Consider the following 21,181-nt stretch of genomic DNA (forward strand, 5'->3'; position numbering starts at 1 on the left):
AATGCATAACCAGTGTGGGCAAGTCAAGTATTTGTTGTGTTGTCTCTGAGTCCCCTGTGCCTTCCACTGCTAGCTAGATCTGTGTGTGTGTGTGTGTGTGTGTGTGTGTGTGTGTGTGTGTGTGTGTGTGTGTGTGTGTGTGTGTGTGTGTGTGTGTGTGTGTGTGTGTGTGTGTGTGTGTGTGTGTGTGCCCTGAGCTACCCCTATATCAGTCCTCGCTACACCTCACTTCCTCCAATTCCCCGTCTCTCAAAACAGAGACATCCCAGAAACAGATTCGCTCAGATCATTCTTCTCCATCTCTCCATCCCTCTCTTCCTTTCTTCTTTGGACTCACTCCTCCTCCTTCTCATCCTCTTCTCCTCTGCACAATCACAGAGCGAGGGAGAGAGTCCCCAGTGACAAAGAGAGCGAGAGATGGAAACACAGAGTTGAGTTATTCAGAGAGGAACATATATGCAGTACCCTTGTGTCCGGGGGGAAGAAAGGGGAAGAGACACAGTGTAGCGCAGCCAGCCAGGGAGGGAGAAGAAGTATGTTTACGTCCCAAATGGCACCTTATTCCCTAAATAGTGCACTAAATAGGGAATAGGGTACCATTCGGGAAGCAGCCTGGGACTCAGTGGAGCAAAAACAAACCGAAGACGGCTCTGTGTCAGTTAAAACAGGCAGCAGGAACAGATCCACGCATTGCACTGCAACCTCCGACCACTGTCACCTCAACATGGCGAAATAAAATGTTCCCATACACGTACTGTAGAGAGGGGAGTCCCCGACATCTGTTGCCTCAGTGCCTTCAAGTCTATAACACTCTCTCTCTCCAGCTCTCTCTCTCCAACTCTCTCTCCAGCTCTCTCTCTCCAGCTCTCTCTCTCCAGCTCTCTCTCTCCAGCTCTCTCTCTCCAGCTTTCTCTCTCCAGCTCTCTCTCTCCAACTCTCTCTCCAACTCTCTCTCTCTCTCCAACTCTCTCTCCAACTCTCTCTCCAACTCTCTCTCTCCAACTCTCTCTCCAACTCTCTCTCTCCAGCTCTCTCGCCAACTCTCTCTCTCTCCAACTCTCTCTCTCCAACTCTCTCGCCAACTCGCTCTCTCTCCAGCTCTCTCTCTCCAGCTCTCTCTCTCCAGCTCTCTCCAAGTCTCTCTCCAGCTCTCTCGCCAACTCTCTCTCTCCAACTCTCTCTCTCCAGCTCTCTCGCCAACTCTCTCTCGCCAACTCTCTCTCTCCAACTCTCTCTCTCCAACTCTCTCTCTCCAGCACTCTCTCTCCAGCTCTCTCTCTCCAGCTCTCTCTCTCCAGCTCTCTCTCTCCAGCTCTCTCTCTCCAGCTCTCTCTCTCCAGCTCTCTCTCTCCAGCTCTCTCTCTCCAACTCTCTCTCGCCAACTCTCTCTCTCCAGCTCTCTCGCAAACTCTCTCTCTCCAACTCTCTCTCTCCAGCTCTCTCGCCAACTCTCTCTCTCCAACTCTCTCTCCAGCTCTCTCGCCAACTCTCTCTCTCCAGCTCTCTCTCTCCAGCTCTCTCTCTCCAGCTCTCTCGCCAACTCTCTCTCCAACTCTCTCTCTCCAACTCTCTCTCTCCAACTCTCTCTCTCCAACTCTCTCTCTCCAGCTCTCTCTCTCCAACTCTCTCTCTCCAGCTCTCTCTCTCCAACACTCTCTCTCCAACTCTCTCCCTCCAACTCTCTCTCTCCAACTCTCTCTCTCCAACTCTCTCTCTCCAACTCTCTCTCGCCAACTCTCTCTCGCAAACTCTCTCTCCAACTCTCTCTCTCCAGCTCTCTCGCCAACTCTCTCTCTCCAACTCTCTCTCCAGCTCTCTCGCCAACTCTCTCTCTCCAACTCTCTCTCTCCAGGAGCTATGTTGAGAAGTTGACGATTGAACTCCGCCGTGCGCTGCAGTGGCTTCCAACTGATGTTTTTGTGCATCTGAATAGACAGGAACGCTCTGTTGTCATTTCATTTTCCTCAACTTCCATTTCCACAGGGGAAAAAGCAGGGGTTAAGTATTTGTAGCACTTTGAGAGGCGAAGGAAGAAACACAGTCTGTCTTCCAGTCACTGCATGGTACCACGTGCCCAAATAGTGGCTCTTTATAGTGCAGCTTTATCCATGTATAATGTATGGTCTGTAACTGGCAGGGAAGAGCTTTCATGTGGTCAAGCAGAAGGCTAAAAGTGTCATTACCTTTTGATGGTCCTCTGCTGAGGTGCTTAACCTGCCAGGTCACTCAGGGTCGGGGGTGGGGTGAAGACGACAGGTCCCTAACTACCGCTGTGCCCGGAGCTCTACTACACTAATGGTGCAGAAGTGTGTGTGTTTTGGTGGGGGGCGGGAGTGTGTGTGTGTTCTCTTCATATCATCTTTACCATCACATTTTGTCCCCCTGCCTACCCTGCTCCTCTTCAGGTGGAAAGAGAATGAGAGAGAACGTCTCGTTCAGACAGTAAAACTTTAACGTTTACGTCTTGCTTTCTCTCTCCTCTTTGTTTTTCCAGCAGAGAGTTGCTTCCCTCAGGCGATGAGGGAACGCATCAATTCGCAGAGTATGTGTGTGCATGTGCGTGTGTGTGTGTGTGTGTGTGTGTGTGTGTGTGTGTGTGTGTGTGTGTGTGTGTGTGTGTGTGTGTGTGTGTGTGTGTGTGTATTTGTCTTAAAATATAATAAATGACCCGGTGGCTGATTTTAAATTGAATCAGAGTGAAGCACACAATGTATAAGTCCTGAGAAGTAAAGGATCCTTCTTCATCAGTGTCACAGCCAGACGCTCAGAGGGGGGAGGAGGGGGTAGGAGGGAGGAGAGGAGGGGGTAGGAGGGAGGAGTGGGTACGGGGGTAGAGGGGGGAGGAGGGGGTAGAGGGTAGAGGGGGTAGGAGGGAGGAGGGGGTAGAGGAGTGGAAGGAGGGGGTAGAGGGGTGGAAGGAGGGGGTAGAGGGGTGGAAGGAGGGGGTAGGGGGGGTAGAGGGGTGGAAGGAGGGGGTAGAGGGGTGGAAGGAGGGGGTAGAAGGGTGGAAGGAGGGGGTAGAGGGGTGGAAGGAGGGGGTAGAGGGGTGGAAGGAGGGGGTAGGGGGGTGGAAGGAGGGGGTAGAGGGGTGGAAGGAGGGGGTAGAGGGGTGGAAGGAGGGGGTAGAGGGGTGGAAGGAGGGGGTAGAGGGGTGGAAGGAGGGGGTAGGGGGGTGGAAGGAGGGGGTAGAGGGGTGGAAGGAGGGGGTAGAGGGGTGGAAGGAGGGGGTAGAGGGGTGGAAGGAGGGGTGCAAAGCAGCACTAGACTCACATCTCATCTGTTCTGTGTTTGTGGGTTGATTTGTTTGTTTCTGTCATCTTTACGGAACTTTTGCAAATAGTTTTCACCCCTTGAGGCTAATAAAGGTTCTGTTTGATTTCTTTTTCTTCTCCTTTAAGTGGATGTAAATTGTTTAGTGTTTTTGGGTCTGTAATGTTTTTTGGGTTACGTGTCAGACCCCAGAAAGGCTAGCTGTCACCCTTGGCGTCGGATAATGAGGATCCTAATAAATCAAATCAAATCTCTGCTCTGCTGTAGGTTCGTCTGGAGTGGCCCACAGCCCTGGCCATCAACCCCATGGATAATTCCATCTATGTCCTGGACAACAATGTGGTGCTGCAGATCACTGAGAACAGACAGGTGACCATCACACTCCCACATAGGAGCACTTCTATTACATACACAAATACGTTCATGCTGGTAGTGGGAACAATGCATGATGGGTAAGGCGAGATAGAAGGATGCACCGACACATTGGGGCTGAATAAGCCTTCGTCAAGATACCGGTCACCTCTTTGACTAGCGTTGTTGCTGTGTCCCAACAGGTGCGCATCGTGGCGGGACGTCCCATGCACTGCCAGGTGCCAGGTATAGAATACATGCTGGGCAAGCGGGCGGTGCAGACCATGCTGGAGGGAGCTGCTGCCATCGCCCTCTCCTACAGTGGCGTGCTCTACATCGCCGAGACGGATGAGAAGAAGATACACCGCATCCGCCAGGTGATATAGTATTGTAATATAGTACAATAATATGTCATGAGATGCAAACGAAGGGGGGAAAAAGAGCAAGAACAACGTACTGTTGTATTTGTCGTTCTTGCTGGCACTGCTTTTGCAGACGGCGCCTATTTTCAATACCTTTCGATGATTGTTATGTCATTGTTTTTACCCTCGTTGCACTGATTGTAAGTGGCTCTGGATAAGAGCATCTGCTAAATGATTCAACTTTACATGTAGGTGTCCACGGACGGCGAGATCACACCCTTGGCCGGAGCTCTGTCCGACTGCGACTGCAAGAACGACGCCAACTGCGACTGCTACCAGACGGGCGACGGCTACGCCAAAGACGCCCGCCTCAACTCGCCCTCCTCGCTTGTCGTCTCGCCCGACGGTACGCTCTACGTGGCCGACCTGGGCAACATCCGCATCCGCGCCGTCCGCCGCAACCAACCGCCGTCGGGCTCCGCCGTTTCCGGCCCGGGCTCCTTCGAGGTGGCCTCGCCGTCGTCCCAGGAGCTCTACGTGTTTGATTCCAACGGAACCCACCAGTTCACCATGTCTCTCGTCACCGGTGACTACAAGTACAACTTTAGCTATAGCAACGAGGAGGACGTTACCGCGGTGACGGATAGTAGTGGCAACACCTTGAGGATCCGCCGCGACCCCAACCGGATGCCGGTGCGGATCGTTGCCCCGGACAACCAGGTGATCTGGCTGACAATCGGGACCAATGGCGGGTTGAAGACACTGACGGCCCAGGGACAAGAGCTGGTGCTGTTCACCTACCATGGCAACAGTGGGCTGCTCGCCACCAAGACCATACAGATAGGATGGACCACCTTCTATGAGTAAGTAGTACTTACTGACCAGCAAAGACTTGGGGCCCCATTCTGACTGACTATCTGACTGACTATCTGACTGACTGACTGACTGACTGACTGACTGACTGACTGACTGACTGACTGACTGACTGACTATCTGACTGACTGACTATCTGACTGACTGACTATCTGACTGACTGACTGACTGACTGACTGACTGACTGACTATCTGACTGACTGACTATCTGACTGACTGACTATCTGACTATCTGACTGACTATCTGACTGACTATCTGACTATCTGACTGACTATCTGACTGACTATCTGACTGACTATCTGACTATCTGACTGACTATCTGACTGACTGACTGACTGACTGACTGACTGACTGACTATCTGACTGACTGACTGACTGACTATCTGACTGACTGACTAACTATCTGACTGACTATCTGACTGACTATCTGACTATCTGACTGGCTATCTGACTATATGAATGACTATCTGACTGACTGACTGACTATCTGACTGACTATCTGACTGACTGACTGACTGACTGACTATCTGACTGACTGACTATCTGACTATATGAATGACTATCTGACTGACTGACTATCTGACTGACTATCTGACTGACTGACTGACTGACTGACTATCTGACTGACTGACTGACTATCTGACTGACTGACTATCTGACTGACTATCTGACTATCTGACTGACTATCTGACTGACTGACTATCTGACTGACTATCTGACTGACTATCTGACTATATGAATGACTATCTGACTGCCCCACTGGTTGTGTTTGAGAACGCTGCTATAAGAGAAGTCTATCTCCCTCTGTTGTACCCTCAGACTGTGTAAGGAAGTGTCAGTGTCCCCATTTTTGTGAGTGTCCCTTGTCCCTTAAGTCCTAACTCTGACAACATGAAGATGGCCTTCATCCTCCTTTATCTTCTAGTGATTGGCTGTGTGTCTTTTCTGCACTTCCATCTGATCAGTATCCGTAAGGCAGGGGCAGAACAATGCCTGCTCAGCAAAACCCTGTCACACATACACACACACACTCACATACACACACATACACACACATACACACACATACACACACACACACTCACATACACACACATACACACACATACACACACACACACACACATACACATACACACACACACACACACACATACACATACACACACATACACACACACACACACACATACACATACACACACACACACACACATACACATACATACACATACACACACATACACACACACACACATACACATACACACACATACACACACACACACACACATACACATACACACACATACACACACACACACACACATACACATACACACACATACACACACACGCCACACAACTCAGGGGAAATCTTTATATAAAACTTTCCGTTCCGTTTCACCTTGTACTTGCACCACGTTCCAACACATGGAGGAATAGTTGTAAATTATGCAGTGTGTGTGTGTGTGTGTGTGTGTGTGTGTGTGTGTGTGTGTGTGTGTGTGTGTGTGTGTGTGTGTGTGTGTGTGTCATACTTGGAGGGGAGCTCATCTGGGAGCCACACCCACTGTCACCATGGAGGAAATATGTAAAAATGGAGGGAGAGAGGGAAAGAGAGAGTGGGAGAACGGAGAGAGAGAAGAGTGGGAGAACAGAGAGTCACAAAGTGCTTGTTACTCCCAGAGCAGACATAAACCAGCAGACACAGGGCTGTCACTACATCTCTCTCTAAATGTGATAGTAGGCTAGCTCAGACACACACACACACACACACACACACATACGCTGACACTGCCTCCAGGCACCAAAATAGACTCCCAGCCATCATGGGACAGCAAAGGCCCTAGTCAGCTAGGCCAGTGTGTTCCACCATACTACAGCTTCTATAGCCCCAAACGTTTACCACAGAGCCCTTGCCAAAAAGACTGCCTCTGAGTCTGAACCCAAACCCTGACCCCTATCCCCTTGTACAAACCAGCAGCCATTCAAACATCGTCCCCTCAACCTGTTAACTCTCTATTCAACATCACAATCCCAGAGGAAGTCGTTGACTACAGTTCTACAGTGTCTGACTGTATCCTTAAATACATGTACAAAAACACATGTTTCCTGATCTTTCTCTCAGATATAGGAGAGACACTTCGAAACAAACTTCCTTTTGATATTTTTGGGGGACTATCTGTTGTTCCATGTAGTGAATCTGTTATTCAGTGTGTTTGTATGGGCTAATAAATAGCAGTAAAGATAAAAATGTATATTTTTTGGGATACTTCAAGGGGTCTAAAAATTCAAAATCAAATAGCAAAATGTTTCTTGGTACGATTTTCTTAAAACAATTCCATATATATTTTCCTCTTTCTCCAATCTCTCTCCCTCGGTCTTCTCCCTTCTCCCGCTCTCCCTCTGTCTTCTCCCTTCTCTCTCCCTCTGTATTCTCCCCTCTCTATCCCTCTCTCTTCTCCCTTCTCTCTCTCTCTCTCTCTCTTCTCCCCTCTCTCCCTCTCTCTTCTCTCTTCTCCCCTCTCTCCCTCTCTTGGTCGTCTCTCCTCTCTATCTGTCTTCTCTCCCTTTCTTTCTTTCTTTCTTTCTTTCTTTCTTTCTTTCTTTCTTTCTTTCTTTCTTTCTTTCTTTCTTTCTTTCTTTCTTTCTTTCTTTCTTTCTTTCTTTCTTTCTTTCTTTCTTTCTTTCTGTCTCCCTCCCCTCCAGTTATGACAGTGAGGGTCGTCTAACCAATGTGACGTTCCCTACGGGGGTGGTGACCAACCTGCACGGGGATATGACCGGGGCCATCACGGTGGACATCGAAACGTCCGGACGCGACGAGGACGTCAGCATCACCACTAACCTCTCCTCCATCGACTCCTTCTACACACTGGTCCAGGGTAAGTAGAGGTGGGGAGGAGTGTGTGTGTGTGTGTGTGTGTGTGTGTGTGTGTGTGTGTGTGTGTGTGTGTGTGTGTGTGTGTGTGTGTGTGTGTGTGTGTGTGTGTTTACACGTGTGTGTGTGTGTGTTTACACGTGTGTGTGTGTGTGTTTACACGTGTGTGTGTGTGTGTTTACACGTGTGTGTGTGTGTGTGTGTGTGTGTGTGTGTGTGTGTGTGTGTGTGTGTGTTTACACGTGTGTGTGTGTGTGTGTGTTTACACATGTCTGTGTGTGTGTTTACACATGTGAGTGTGTGTCTCAACTTTGTGAATACCAGTCATGAATTTTAATGAGCCACGTTGATAACCAACAGCATTGATTAGTCGAACGTCAACACAATACTAATGACTTCACCAATTACTCAATGGGCATTAATCCCTGATCCCCTTTCATTATTAAAGAGGTCATAAAATAAAGACAGCTCAGAGATCAATATACTTAATCATACAACAGTAACTGTCTGTTTGTAGAAAGAGGAGAGGAGAAGAGAGGAGAGGAGAGGAGAGGAGAAGAGAAGAGCAGAGGAGAAGAAAGGAGAAGAGAGGAAAGGAGAGGAAATGATAGGAGAGGAAATGACAGGAGAGGAGGAAATGAGAGGAGAGGAAATGAGAGGATAGGAGAGGAGAGGATAGGAGAGGAGAAAGGAGAGGAGGGGAGCAGAGGAGAAGAAAGGATAGGAGGAGAGGAGGAGAGGAGGAAAGGAGGAGAGCAGAGGAGAGGAGATGAAAGGAAAGGAGAGCAGATGAGAGGAGATGAGAGGAAAGGAGAGGAGAGGAAAGGACAGGAGAGGAGGAGAGAGGAAAGGAGAGGAAAGGATAGGAGGAGGAGAGCAGAGGAGAGGAGAGGAAAGGACAGGAGAGGAAAGGACAGGAAAGGAGGAGAGCAGAGGAGAGGAGAGGAAAGGAGGAGAGGAAAGGACAGGAGAGGAGGAGAGCAGAGGAGATGAGGAGAGGAGAAGAAAGGAGAGGAGAGGAGAAGAAAGGACAGGAGAGGAGGACAGGAAAGGAGAGGAGAGAAACCTTGAAGGGTTCTATCAATGCAGACCCAACATAGGAATCTTCCATCCTTTAAAAAACAGAAGGGGAGAATGGGGTTCTCAAATCTGAAATCAGATGTTGCCTGGATACAACCCTTAGCCGTGGTATATTAGCAATGTACCACAAACCCCAAGGTGCCTTATTGCTATTATAAACTGGTTACCAACATAATTAGAGCATGAAAAATAAATGTTTTGTCGTACCCGTGGTATACGGTCTGATATACCACAGCTGTCAGGCAATCAACATGCAACCACCCAGTTTCTAATCTTTGTTATTGTCTTCGTGGAACTAAAACTTTCTCTCCACCACAGACCAACTAAGGAACAGCTACCAGGTGGGCTACGACCACTCTCTGAGGGTGATCTATGCCAACGGGATGGACACACACTACCAGACGGAGCCCCACATCCTGGCGGGCGCTGCCAACCCCACGGTGGCACGGAGGAACATGACGCTGCCCGGGGAGAACGGGCAGAACCTGGTGGAGTGGCGCTTCCGCAAAGAGCAGACCCGGGGGAAAGTCATCGTGTTCGGAAGGAAGCTCCGGGTGAGAAGGGAGGATGATGGAGAGTGGCGGCCATTTTAGTTTGATTGTTGTTTTGTTTAAGCTGCAAATTCAATTAGCTATATCATCAAAATATAAGAGGTAAATGAGGTATTTTGTCTTGATTTAGGGTTAGGCATAAGGCTTATGAGAGGAGCTGCCATTTTGTTTAGTAGGCAGATGTGGTGGTTGGGGGGTTTTTTCTTCCTTTTTTTGCTGTGACAGCTTGGCACCTTTCACACACACTTCCCAGCGGGCATAGCTGGTTAAAACATCATTACTACCTGTCTAGGGGTTTCTTATGTGGATTCTAACAGTTGGGGTTTCACAGCCTCTCTCTTCCCTTGGAGATGATTTAGTCAGATCTTTGGCTGCCACTTCCTTCTAGTTTTTACCACGACATCATTCAAACATAGGCTACAATATAGGACGGGTCTTGGTTGAGGTTTGTTGCTAACTACGATATGGATTTAACCACTGAAAGGGAGTGAGACTATTTTCCATATCAAATAGTATTCGGTTCATTGTCAACTTTTCCGTCTCCTCGTAATCACCATCTAAACGGCTCAAATTAATGACAGTTTGTCAGCGATTAGCGAGGGACGACGATGCTTTATTGCCGCGATGTTTTGTCTCCTCCAACATCAAAGACAATATCTGAAAGTCATTACCATCTATCCAACAGAGGAAAAGGTGTACTTTTGTTTTCCAGCTGACTCGCCAAGGGTTAATTCCCTAATTCCCATATCTGATGCCTCCTGTATGTGAACTAAAGCTGATGGGACACACACATGGATGGGACACAACGACACAAACACACACTTCCTGCTACATCTAATGGTGGGGTTGCATATTCTAAGCCATTCCCTCTGTTAGAGAAGAGGGCTGGTCTCCAAGGTGTTAACCACTCCTCCTCCCAGTGTCTGTCTTCATCTCTCTCTCCAAAGACTGCTCTCTGTATGTCCCAAATGGCACCCTATTCCCTATATAGGGCACTACTTTTGACCAAGACCCATAGGGACACTGTATATGCACTATGTAGAGAATAGGGTGGCATTTGGGACTCATCCCATTTCTGTCTGGATCTCAGCTTCCTCGTCTCATTACTGAAGAATGTCCAGGAGGAATCAGGGGCCTTCGCTTACAAAAAAAACATGAAGGCCATATTGACATCCATCCACAGTTTTTCTTCCCCCCTCGTTTTGCTGGCAACATGAAAACCTGAATGGGGGGGCAGGTAGGCTAGGTGGGTGTCCCCACGGCATCCATCCCAGCAGGAAATGACATGCTTTCTTATGGGAAATAAATTGAGGCCGGGGTCACGTTCTGTTGGCTAGTGTCTGGGTGTGTCTTAGTGGCATTCCGAAGGCCCCTGTCATCTTCAAATGAGTCTCAGCTCCCAATAGGCTGAGAGAGAGACTCTGCATGGTTACCATCACAATATTATTCTTATTCTCACTCTCTCGCTCTCTTTCTCTCTCTCGGCCACTCTGGTTCTCTCTCATTCTCTCTGTCTCTCCACCTCGTTGAATTCCTAGGGGGGCTAATTTATGAAAGCAGTCAAAAGCAAGAGTTTGAACACAGGCCAGCCAGTCTCTCACTTTAATGAAACTCCCTTCACAATAACGGCTAATCGAACGCTAATAATCCCTTAAATGAATTTAGTGTCGCTCATGAGAATCGATCACGGTAAACAGCGGTTTAAACAAACAGCGGGGTCATTGCGAGGCGATAAATAGTGGTTCTGGGTCGGGAATTGACTTTGAAAGCCGTTTCAGTTCACAGTTTCATAATTTCTCCTGTGTGTTTGTTAGTTTTTTGTTTTAAAAGTTCAACAATCTGTCCAAATCTGAATAAAGTCAAAATAATGTATTGTTAATAAACATTACTTTTTAGACTGCAAACCTTTTCATTGGATTTGTACAATAGTTAAGTTAAAACTGTCCTTCTTCTTTTCTCTGAAGGTGAATGGCAGAAACCTTCTCTCGGTGGATTACGACCGAACTCTCCGGACAGAAAAGATCTACGACGACCACAGGAAGTTCCTGCTGAAGATCGTGTATGACACCCAGGGTCACCCTACTCTGTGGGTCCCCAGCAGTAAGCTGCTGTCAGTCAACCTTACCTACTCCAGCACGGGGCAGGTGACCAGCCTACAGAGGGGTCCCACCACAGAGAGGGTGGAGTACGATGGTCAAGGGAGGATTGTGTCCCGAGTGTTCGCCGATGGAAAGACCTGGAGTTTTACATACCTGGATAAGGTAGGAACTAGAGGAAGGATGATCAACTAGATTCAGCCGCGGGCCAATTTTTTTCTGGACCGGATGGTCAGGCACATAATTGCAAATAATTTGTCGACAAATTGACCGCAAGAAGCCCAAACAGATATAATGTTTGACTAAAACATAATCATTTCAAACATTGCCTACATTTATATACGATCACGTTTCTCTCTATTATGCCTGGGAATACATGGGAACAGATTTCTTCAATTAAAATCACTTGGAGCTGATTTCCTGGCGTTTTTACTCTCTTTTATGTCCAACAATAAAAATTCCAACAAGAAAATCTATATATCGTTTGCTCAGAAAACGTGCTGCCAGTTGGGGAACGTGCTGCCAGTTGAAAAACCAACACCCACACACGCATACACACACTCTGGTGCCATGATCAGCAACACCAGCAAACACCCCATATTGACAATGCAAAAACATTGTGAGAAATGACCGATCTATTGCATTCCAGCTAGTGTTTTGGTGAGTAGCTGAACCGATATGGTCATTGTCAAACGCAGCGCCGCTTGTTTGCTGTCAAAATGTCACCGTTAAACTCCACTCCGCTGTGTATTGAAGCGCAGTGTTCCTACACCCGGCCATTACAGCGTCAGCTGCTAACTACACTGTGAGTCTCCCCTATGAACGCCCAGTAAGCTTTACCCATACACCCACACACACAAACACAACCACTTTCTGTCCCTCTTTAGCCATAGACGAGCTGTTCAAATCTGTAAAGACCGGTGCATCTCCTGTTATAAAAGGATTAGTGGTGGGGATAGTCGTCTATTTTCATTGTCAGCACAAAAAACACAAGGTTATTTTCTGAAGATGAAAACAGTGAAAAATAAAAAAGCCACAAAAGTCATTGAAGGCCCCCTTGAAAGCTATGAGTGTCAAAACCGAAAAGATGCTTTGAAAAATATACAAGGGAGTCTGCACAGGCTCTATAAAAGGACCATATTCCCTTTAGGTAGTAAGGATATATAGAGAGAGAGAGACAAAGAGAGAGAGGGGAGAGAGAGAGCAACAGCAGGGAGATAAAACGGACATTGTTTGTGGATGTTAGTGTACAGAGCGATGGCTTAAGAGGGACTAGTGAAGACCAGAGTTCTGGAAACGAGACCCGGGGGAGCGGAGGAGGCTGGAGCCGGGGTTTAGACAGCACGGGGAGGCCACAGGGACACAACACAGAGGGAACAGAGAGGGATAGAAAGATGGAGAGTACAGAAGGAGAGATAGAGTGATAGAGGGTGGGACAGAGAGAGAGAGAGGGTGGGACAGAGAGAGAGAGGGTGGGACACAGAGGGACAGAGAGAGAAAGGGTGGGACACAGAGAGAGAGAGGGTGGGACAGAGAGAGAGAGAGGGTGGGACACAGAGGGACAGAGAGAGAGAGGGTGGGACACAGAGGGACAGAGAGAGAGAGGGTGGGACACAGAGGGACAGAGAGAGAGAGGGTGGGACACAGAGGGACAGAGAGAGAGAGGGTGGGACACAGAGGGACAGAGAGAAAGAGGGTGGGACACAGAGGGACAGAGAGAGAGAGGGTGGGACACAGAGAGAGAGAGAGAGAGTGATAGAGGGTGGGACAGAGAAATAGAGTGATAGAGGGTGGGACAGAGAGAGAGAGAGGGACAGAGTGGGAGAGAGAGAGAGAGAGAGAGGGTGGGACAGAGAGAGAGAGGGTGGGACAGAGAGAGAGAGAGAGGGTGGGAGAGAGAGAGAGAGAGAGAGAGAGAGAGAGGGAGAGGGTGGGACAGAGAGAGAGAGAGAGAGAGAGGGTGGGACAGAGAGAGAGAGAGAGAGAGAGAGAGATCCCAAGCTGATTCCCCAGAGTAGCAGAAACTTTTCTCCGTTCTCACTTCCAGGACAAACTGTAGAGACGATCACAGAAGTTATGTTTACATAATGACAAATAAACTACACTGAACAAAAATATAAACGCAACATGTAAAGTATTGGTCCCATGTTTCATCAGCTGAAATTAAAGATCCCAGAAATGTTGTCCCACAACACAATGCCACAGATGTCTTAAGTTTTGCGGGAGCATGCAATTGGCATGCTCACTGCAGGAATATCCACCAGAGCTGTTGCCAGGGAATTGAATGTTCATTTCTCTACCATAAGCCTCCTCTAACGTTGTTTTAGAGACTTTGGCAGTACGTCCAACCGGCCTCACAAACGCAGACCATGTGTATGGCGTTGTGTGGGCGAGCGGTTTGCTGATGTCAACATTGTGAACAGAGTGCCCTGGTGGCAGTGGGGTTATGATATGGGGAGGCATAAGCTACAGACAATGAACACAATTGCATTTTATCAATGGCAATTTGAATGCACAGAGATACCGTGATGAGATCCTGAAGCCCATTGTCGTGCCATTCATCCACCGCCATCACCTCATATGTCAGCATGATAATGCACGGCCCCATGTTGCAAGGATCTGTACACAATTCCTGGAAGCTGAAAATGTCCCAGTTCTTCCATGGCCTGCATACTCACCAGACATGTGGGACAACATTCCACAGGCCACAGCCAACAGCCTGATCAACTCTATGTGAAGGGGAGATGTCGTGCTGCAGTAGGCAAATGGTGGTCACACCAGATACTGACTGGTTTTCTGATCTACGACCAAACATACTTTTTTTGAAGGTATCTGTGACCAACATATGCATATTTGTATTCCCAGTCATGTAAAATCCATAGATTAGGGCCTGATAAATGTATTTTAATTGACTGATTTCCTTATATGAACTGTAACTCATTGAAATCTTTCAGTTCAGAATAAGTTTGAAACAGGGCTGAAAAGTGTGTGTGTACACGTGCATGCCTTTGTCTGTTCGCTCATTAAATATGTATGGTTTCCCCCAACACCTTCCCTCCCACCCGGTCATCGTCTGCCTGCCTGCCTGCCTGCCTGCCTGCCTGCCTGCCTGCCTGCCTGCCTGCCTGCCTGCCTGCCTGCCTGCCTGCCTGCGCACGCACACACACACACACACACACACACACACACACACCACCCACCCACCCGGTGGTTGCCTGCCAGCCAAGAGCTCTGGTAGAGTGACCAGCAAGTGAAATATCCCCGGCCAAACATATGTTGCCACAGTAGCCACACACATAGACACACACACAGTAGCCACACACACATAGACACACACACACACATAGACACACACACACACATAGACACACACACGCACACACAGTAGCCACACACATAGACACACACACACACACACACATAGACACACACATAGACACACACACACACACACATAGACACACACACACACATACAGAGAAACAGACAGACACACACACACATACAGAGAAACAGACAGACAAACATACACATAGACACACACACAGTGCCTGGGGAGCTTGTGTAATGTCTGTCCATGTATGACAGACAAGGAGAAGGATCCTCCAGGCAGACTCCCTCTGTAGAGAGAGAGAGAGAGAGACATACAAACAAACCGACACAGTCAAAGATGCATATCTGAATCCTGGAGGGACTGGAGTGAAGTTGTTGTAGTTATTGACTCACTAAGGTGCACTCTGCTCATCTATTCTGAGCCGTACCTCCCTACTTCCTACTTATGGGTCTCATTCTTCAGTAAAAAAATGTTGTTGTTGAAATTACGACCAACCATCCTCTAACTAGCATAACGTCTGCGTCCCAAATGGCAGCCGATCCCCTATGTAGTGCAGTACTTTTAGCCACAGCCCCATGGGCCCTGGTCAAAAGTATTGCACTACATAGGGAAAGGGGGGCCATTTCACTTCCACTCTCCCCCCCGCCGCTATGCAAAGTAGCTAATTACCTGCTGTTTGGCTAAGTGATTGTGACTTCCGCTGGTGCCTACCTTTATGAGATTAGTAGGTAGACCCTACGCTACTTCACACACACACACACGCACACACACACACACACGGGAGGAGAAGAAAGGAGAGGAGTGCTAGCAAATGCCAATAATTACAGAACACTTTAGAATTAATGCAGTGGAGTGCATTTAACAGAGTTCTGCGTTTAGAGACTGGGAGGGAGGGAGGGAGGGAGGGAGGGAGGGAGGGAGGGAGGGAGGGAGGGAGGGAGGGAGGGAGGGAGGGAGGGAGGTCAAGGATAACTCAATTAAAAGAGAGAAAATCTTTCAGGAGATGGAATGTTAATTCCTGGTTTAGCGCTCCATTTGAATTTAGAATGTACATTAGAGTTAATTAATTCTTATTTCTCTCTCTTTCTATTCTCCCATTCCTCTCCCATCCCTCATTCTCCTTTCTTCTTCTCTCCTCCTTTTCTCCCCCATCGCCCATTCCTCTCCGTCCTCCTCCCTCCATCTCCGTCCTCCTCCCTCCAGTCCATGGTGCTCCTGCTCCACAGCCAGCGTCAGTACATCTTTGACTACGACCTGTTGGACCGTCTGTCTGCTGTCACCATGCCTTCGGTGGCCCGTCACACCATGCAGACCATCCGCTCCCTGGGCTACTATCGCAACATTTACAACCCCCCGGAGAGCAACGCCTCGGTCACCGTCGACTACAGCGAAGACGGACAGCTCCTCAGAGTGGCCCACCTAGGGACAGGTTAGACAACTGTCAGAGCTGCTATGGTTGTGTTATGTGTTGAGTGTGTCTAACGTCCTTGTACATTTTTTATTTTTTATTATCACAAAAAAAAAGAGAACATTTTCAGAAAGTTTAGGAAAACTTCCCAAAAACTGTATTGCCATTCAACAAATATTGCTAGGAATTGATGTTGGTGTTGTACACCGAATAACCATCCACTTCTACATCAACAGGTCGTAGAATTCTCTACAAGTACCGACGACAGAACAAAATGGCGGAGATCTTGTATGATTCTACGAGGGTTAGCTTCACCTACGATGAGACAGCCGGTGTGCTGAAGACGGTGAACCTCCAGAGTGAAGGGTTCATCTGTTCCATCCGGTACCGGCAAATTGGACCGTTGGTGGACCGGCAGATCTTCCGGTTCAGTGAGGACGGCATGGTGAACGCACGGTTTGATTATACCTACGACAACAGCTTCCGGGTCACCAGCATGCAGGCTGTCATCAACGAGACGCCGCTGCCCATCGACCTGTACCAGTTTGACGACATCTCCGGGAAGGTGAGTTTCTTCAATCACGTCTAAAACCTTTTTTACATTTTTATTTTGCTACCCCTTTTTCTCCCCAATTTCGTGGTATCCAATTGGTAGTTACAGTCTTGTCTCGTTGCTGCAACTCCCGTACGGACTCGGGTGAGGCGAAGGTCGAGAGCCGTGCGTCCTCCGAAACACAACCCAACTAAGCCGCACTGCTTCTTGACACACTGCCCACTTAACCCGGAAGCCATCCGCACCAATGTGTCGGAAGAAACACTGTACACCTGGCGACCGTGTCAACGTGCACTGCGCCCGGCCCGCCACAGGAGTCGCAAGTGCGTGATTGGACAAGGACATCCCTGCCGGCCAAACCCTCCCCTAACCTGGACGACACTGGGCCACCCCATGGGTCTCCCGGTCGCGGCCGTCTGCGACAGAGCCTGGACTCAAACCCAGAATCTGTAGTGGAACAGCTAGAATTGCGATGCAGTGTCTTAGACCACTGTGCCACTCAGGAGGCCCAGCTAAAACCTTTTAAAACTTTTCTGATGGAGTAAGACATTCATAAGTTACATTGCTAAAGAATCAATGTCTATATTTAATTCATTTAAACGTCCAAAAATGTATGTACCAATCCCAAATGGCCCCTTTAATCAATGATTTAATTGTTATTTTAGACATCATTTTATTTATATATTTTATCGCTTTTTTTCTCTCACACATTTCATTATTTTACTAAAAGTGTGTTTGTGATTTAAATGCTCTTTAATTAAATAAAGTTTGATTTGAAGGTGGAACAATTCGGAAAGTTTGGTGTTATCTACTACGACATCAACCAGATCATCTCCACGGCCGTCATGACCTACACCAAGCACTTCGACGTCCACGGACGGATCAAGGAGATCCAGTACGAGATTTTCAGATCCCTCATGTACTGGATCACCATCCAATATGACAACATGGGCCGGGTGACCAAACGCGAGATCAAGATCGGACCGTTCGCCAACACGACCAAGTATGGTTACGAGTACGACGTGGACGGTCAGCTCCAGACGGTCTACCTCAACGAGAAGATGATGTGGCGCTACAACTACGACCTGAACGGCAACCTCCACCTGCTCAACCCGGGTAACAGCGCCCGGCTCACCCCGCTACGCTACGACCTCCGAGACCGCATCACGCGGCTCGGGGACGTCCAGTACCGGTTGGACGATGACGGGTTCCTGAGACAGAGAGGAGCTGAGATCTTTGAGTACAACTCCAAGGGCCTTCTAGAACGCGTCTACAGCAAAGGCAACAGGTTAGTTGGACGATTGGTGACCTTACCTGACTGTACCATCCATACCCCACTGTAAAAAACATACACCCAACTTGGATTTAATTTGTATTGTGTTGTTTGCTGATAATTATTGTATGTTTTAAATGTCTAAATTGTTTCAAATAATTCATCCTTCACTGCTATTAATACTCTTTAATGTTTCCTAATGGAAAAATCTCTCTCCTCTCCCCCTCCCTCCCTCTCTCCCTCTCTCTCTCTCTCTCTCGCTCTCTCCCTCCCTTCCCCCAACAGTTGGACCATCCAGTACCGCTACGACGGGTTGGGCCGCCGTGTGGCCTCCAGAACCAGCCTGGGCCAGCACCTGCAGTTCTTCTATGCAGACCTGAACTACCCGACCAGGATAACTCACGTCTACAACCACAGCAGCTCAGAGATCACATCTCTCTACTACGACCTGCAGGGACACCTCTTCGCCATGGAGATCAGTAGCGGAGAGGAGTTCTATATCGCCTGTGACAACACCGGAACCCCTCTAGCAGTGTTCAGTAGTAATGGGCTTCTTCTGAAGCAGGTAAGGTTTCAGACCAGTTGGAAAGGCCTCATGTACAGTCCCCGATCCTCTATGTGTTGTTAGTTGGATAGCAGGTAAGGTTTCAGACCAGTTGGAAAGGCCTCATGTACAGTCCCCGATCCTCTGTGTTGTTAGTTGGATAGCAGGTAAGGTTTCAGACCAGTTGGAAAGGCCTCATGTACAGTTCCCGACCCTCTATGTGTTGTTGGATAGCAGGTAAGGTTTCAGACCAGTTGGAAAGGCCTCATGTACAGTCCCCGATCCTCTATGTGTTGTTAGTTGGATAGCAGGTAAGGTTTCAGACCAGTTGGAAAGGCCTCATGTACAGTCCCCGATCCTCTGTGTTGTTAGTTGGATAGCAGGTAAGGTTTCAGACCAGTTGGAAAGGCCTCATGTACAGTCCCCGATCCTCTATGTGTTGTTAGTTGGATGAAATAAAATAAGTTAGTCTAAATCTAAAAGTATCTAAATCTACATATCCAGCGAGGTGATAGTTATTCAATGTATTTCATGATTCTTTTCTAGGTGCAGTACACAGCCTATGGCGAGGTCTACTTTGACTCCAACCCTGACTTTGTCCTGGTGATCGGCTTCCACGGGGGTCTCTACGATCCCTTGACGCGCCTGCTGCATTTCGGGGACCGGGACTATGACATCCCGGCGGGGCGCTGGACCACCCCAGACATCGGGACGTGGACAAGAGTCGGGAAAGACCCGGCGCCGTTCAACCTGTACATGTTCCGGAACAACAACCCTGTCAGCAAAGTTCACGAGGTCAAGGAGTACGTCACAGGTGGGAAACGGTGAATTCACTCTAGTTGACTGCTTATAGCTTATGTAAGACATAAACCTTCTAGATGGTTCATAGAAGAACGAGTATGTCACAAATGGAGTACATCACAGATAAGAGACTGTGATGCGACCTATAATGCACTCTGATTTACTCCCTATAGCTTAGCCAAGCAGATACAAACCAATGTACTGCAATGCACAGAACCATGGTCTCATTATATTTGTCTGGCAACTTGCCATGTAGAACGGTAAGGCCTGTTATGGCAATACAGTAGGGACATGTTGTCATTGCATGATGACCATAGATAAACAGTCTATTGTGAATAGCCTATTAGTATGAATATTTTATGGCTGTGAACTTTAGTAATTGTCTAGCGGTGCCATATTACCTCATTGCTATGCATCACAATGATATTGCTATTGTTTTCAGCAGTTACCCTTTCCACATGATTATAGTTCTGGCTAAACATGAAAGGTATGACTCGAAATGACTATTTTCCCCTCGGGACAATACAGTTTGTCCTATCCTAATCTGAAACATTGGGACATAATTTGCCTCAGGGGCCTATTCTCTCATGGTCACAATTTAATTCACTTTTCCATGGTTACAGATGTCAATATCTGGCTGGTGACGTTTGGGTTCCACCTTCACAACGCCATCCCCGGGTTCCCCATCCCCAAGTTCGACCTCACACAGCCGTCACTGGAGATGAAGAAGAGCCAGCTCTGGGACGACCTGCCGGTATGTAGTATCCCTCCGCCTTCCTACCTCCCTCCACCCATCCATCCTCCCCTATCCCTCCCTTCCGCTTACTTTATCTATATCGCCGCTATTGTACTATTCGCCTCTCTCTAGGGTTAATTTACCCTCGATCTCCACCGTCATATCCCTCCACCTCATTCTGGTTTATTACAACATTCCGGTATGACGTATGCCTCCGCCTTCCTCCCTCTAGTCTAGTTTATTTACCCTATCTCTACTGTCATATCCCTCCACCTCTCTCTGGGGATTATTAACCTTAGCTTGCTATCTCCACTCTCATTTCCGTACTGTGGTTGTATTGAGAAACTAAAACTACGACCACAATCTCACAGCACAGCTGGCTGAAAGACAGACCAACCCACCGTGTTGATTTACCTTGTTAAGACGCACCGCCAGTGAAGAAGAGACAAACAACGTTCAGGGTGGTCCACAGTTCACCCATGGCTACAAAGTACAGAGAAATCACAGACACAGACACACAAACACACACACACACACCAATTATACCGCAGCTGAATCATCCTCCAGTTTGTCTTTAAATAAAGTCATTATACATACGTATTTGAAGTGCAAATGAGTCCCTTATTGGTTTAACTACGTTGCCATGACTGTCGCTTCTTCTTCTTCTCTCTGTGTGAAATTAACAAGCTGTGCTGTTGCTCCTCACAAACCCAACAATCCCATATTTCTTTTAAAAAACAAAGCGTTGATCTGAAAAACAACTTTTTTGTTGTCGTTGCAATTGGGGTTTTTCTCATAACAACCTAACAAAGTTCTCCCTGTGATCCTTTTTCTTGCTAAAACAATATTCCGTGTTTTGTCTCCATATAAATTGGACATTTCTAGAAGAAAGGGAACCTTTGAATGACTGAAGCTGGAACACTTCTTCACCATGTCAATCTGGGATTGGTTTCATATTGTCCCTTGTTTTTTGGAGAATCATTTTGTTTTTATTGAGAACACAGTACTAGGGGAATAGCCACCCACTGGGCACAGATGTCAAATCAACATCTATTCTACATTGA

The 21,181-nt window shown here is 47.9% G+C and overlaps 1 protein-coding gene across 12 annotated transcripts in view; it reads left to right on the plus strand.

Annotated features, from left to right (window-relative positions):
• Positions 1–21,181, plus strand: part of LOC106602442 (teneurin-3) — a 401,337-nt gene that overhangs the window by 374,577 nt on the left and 5,579 nt on the right. For all 12 annotated transcript variants that reach the window (XM_082974188.1, XM_082974185.1, XM_082974186.1 and 9 more), the window contains 12 exons: positions 3,538–3,639; positions 3,825–3,998; positions 4,236–4,846; positions 7,570–7,745; positions 9,140–9,375; positions 11,337–11,633; positions 16,006–16,231; positions 16,447–16,775; positions 17,543–18,051; positions 18,322–18,601; positions 19,127–19,394; positions 20,005–20,135. In XM_082974188.1, coding sequence (XP_082830314.1) covers positions 3,538–3,639; positions 3,825–3,998; positions 4,236–4,846; positions 7,570–7,745; positions 9,140–9,375; positions 11,337–11,633; positions 16,006–16,231; positions 16,447–16,775; positions 17,543–18,051; positions 18,322–18,601; positions 19,127–19,394; positions 20,005–20,135 — 3,339 coding nt within the window. The remainder of the gene's footprint in view (positions 1–3,537; positions 3,640–3,824; positions 3,999–4,235; positions 4,847–7,569; positions 7,746–9,139; positions 9,376–11,336; positions 11,634–16,005; positions 16,232–16,446; positions 16,776–17,542; positions 18,052–18,321; positions 18,602–19,126; positions 19,395–20,004; positions 20,136–21,181) is intronic.

The sequence above is a fragment of the Salmo salar genome, chromosome 04 (assembly GCF_965601325.2).
Source record: "Salmo salar chromosome 04, fSalSal1, whole genome shotgun sequence".
Lineage (NCBI taxonomy): Eukaryota > Metazoa > Chordata > Actinopteri > Salmoniformes > Salmonidae > Salmo > Salmo salar.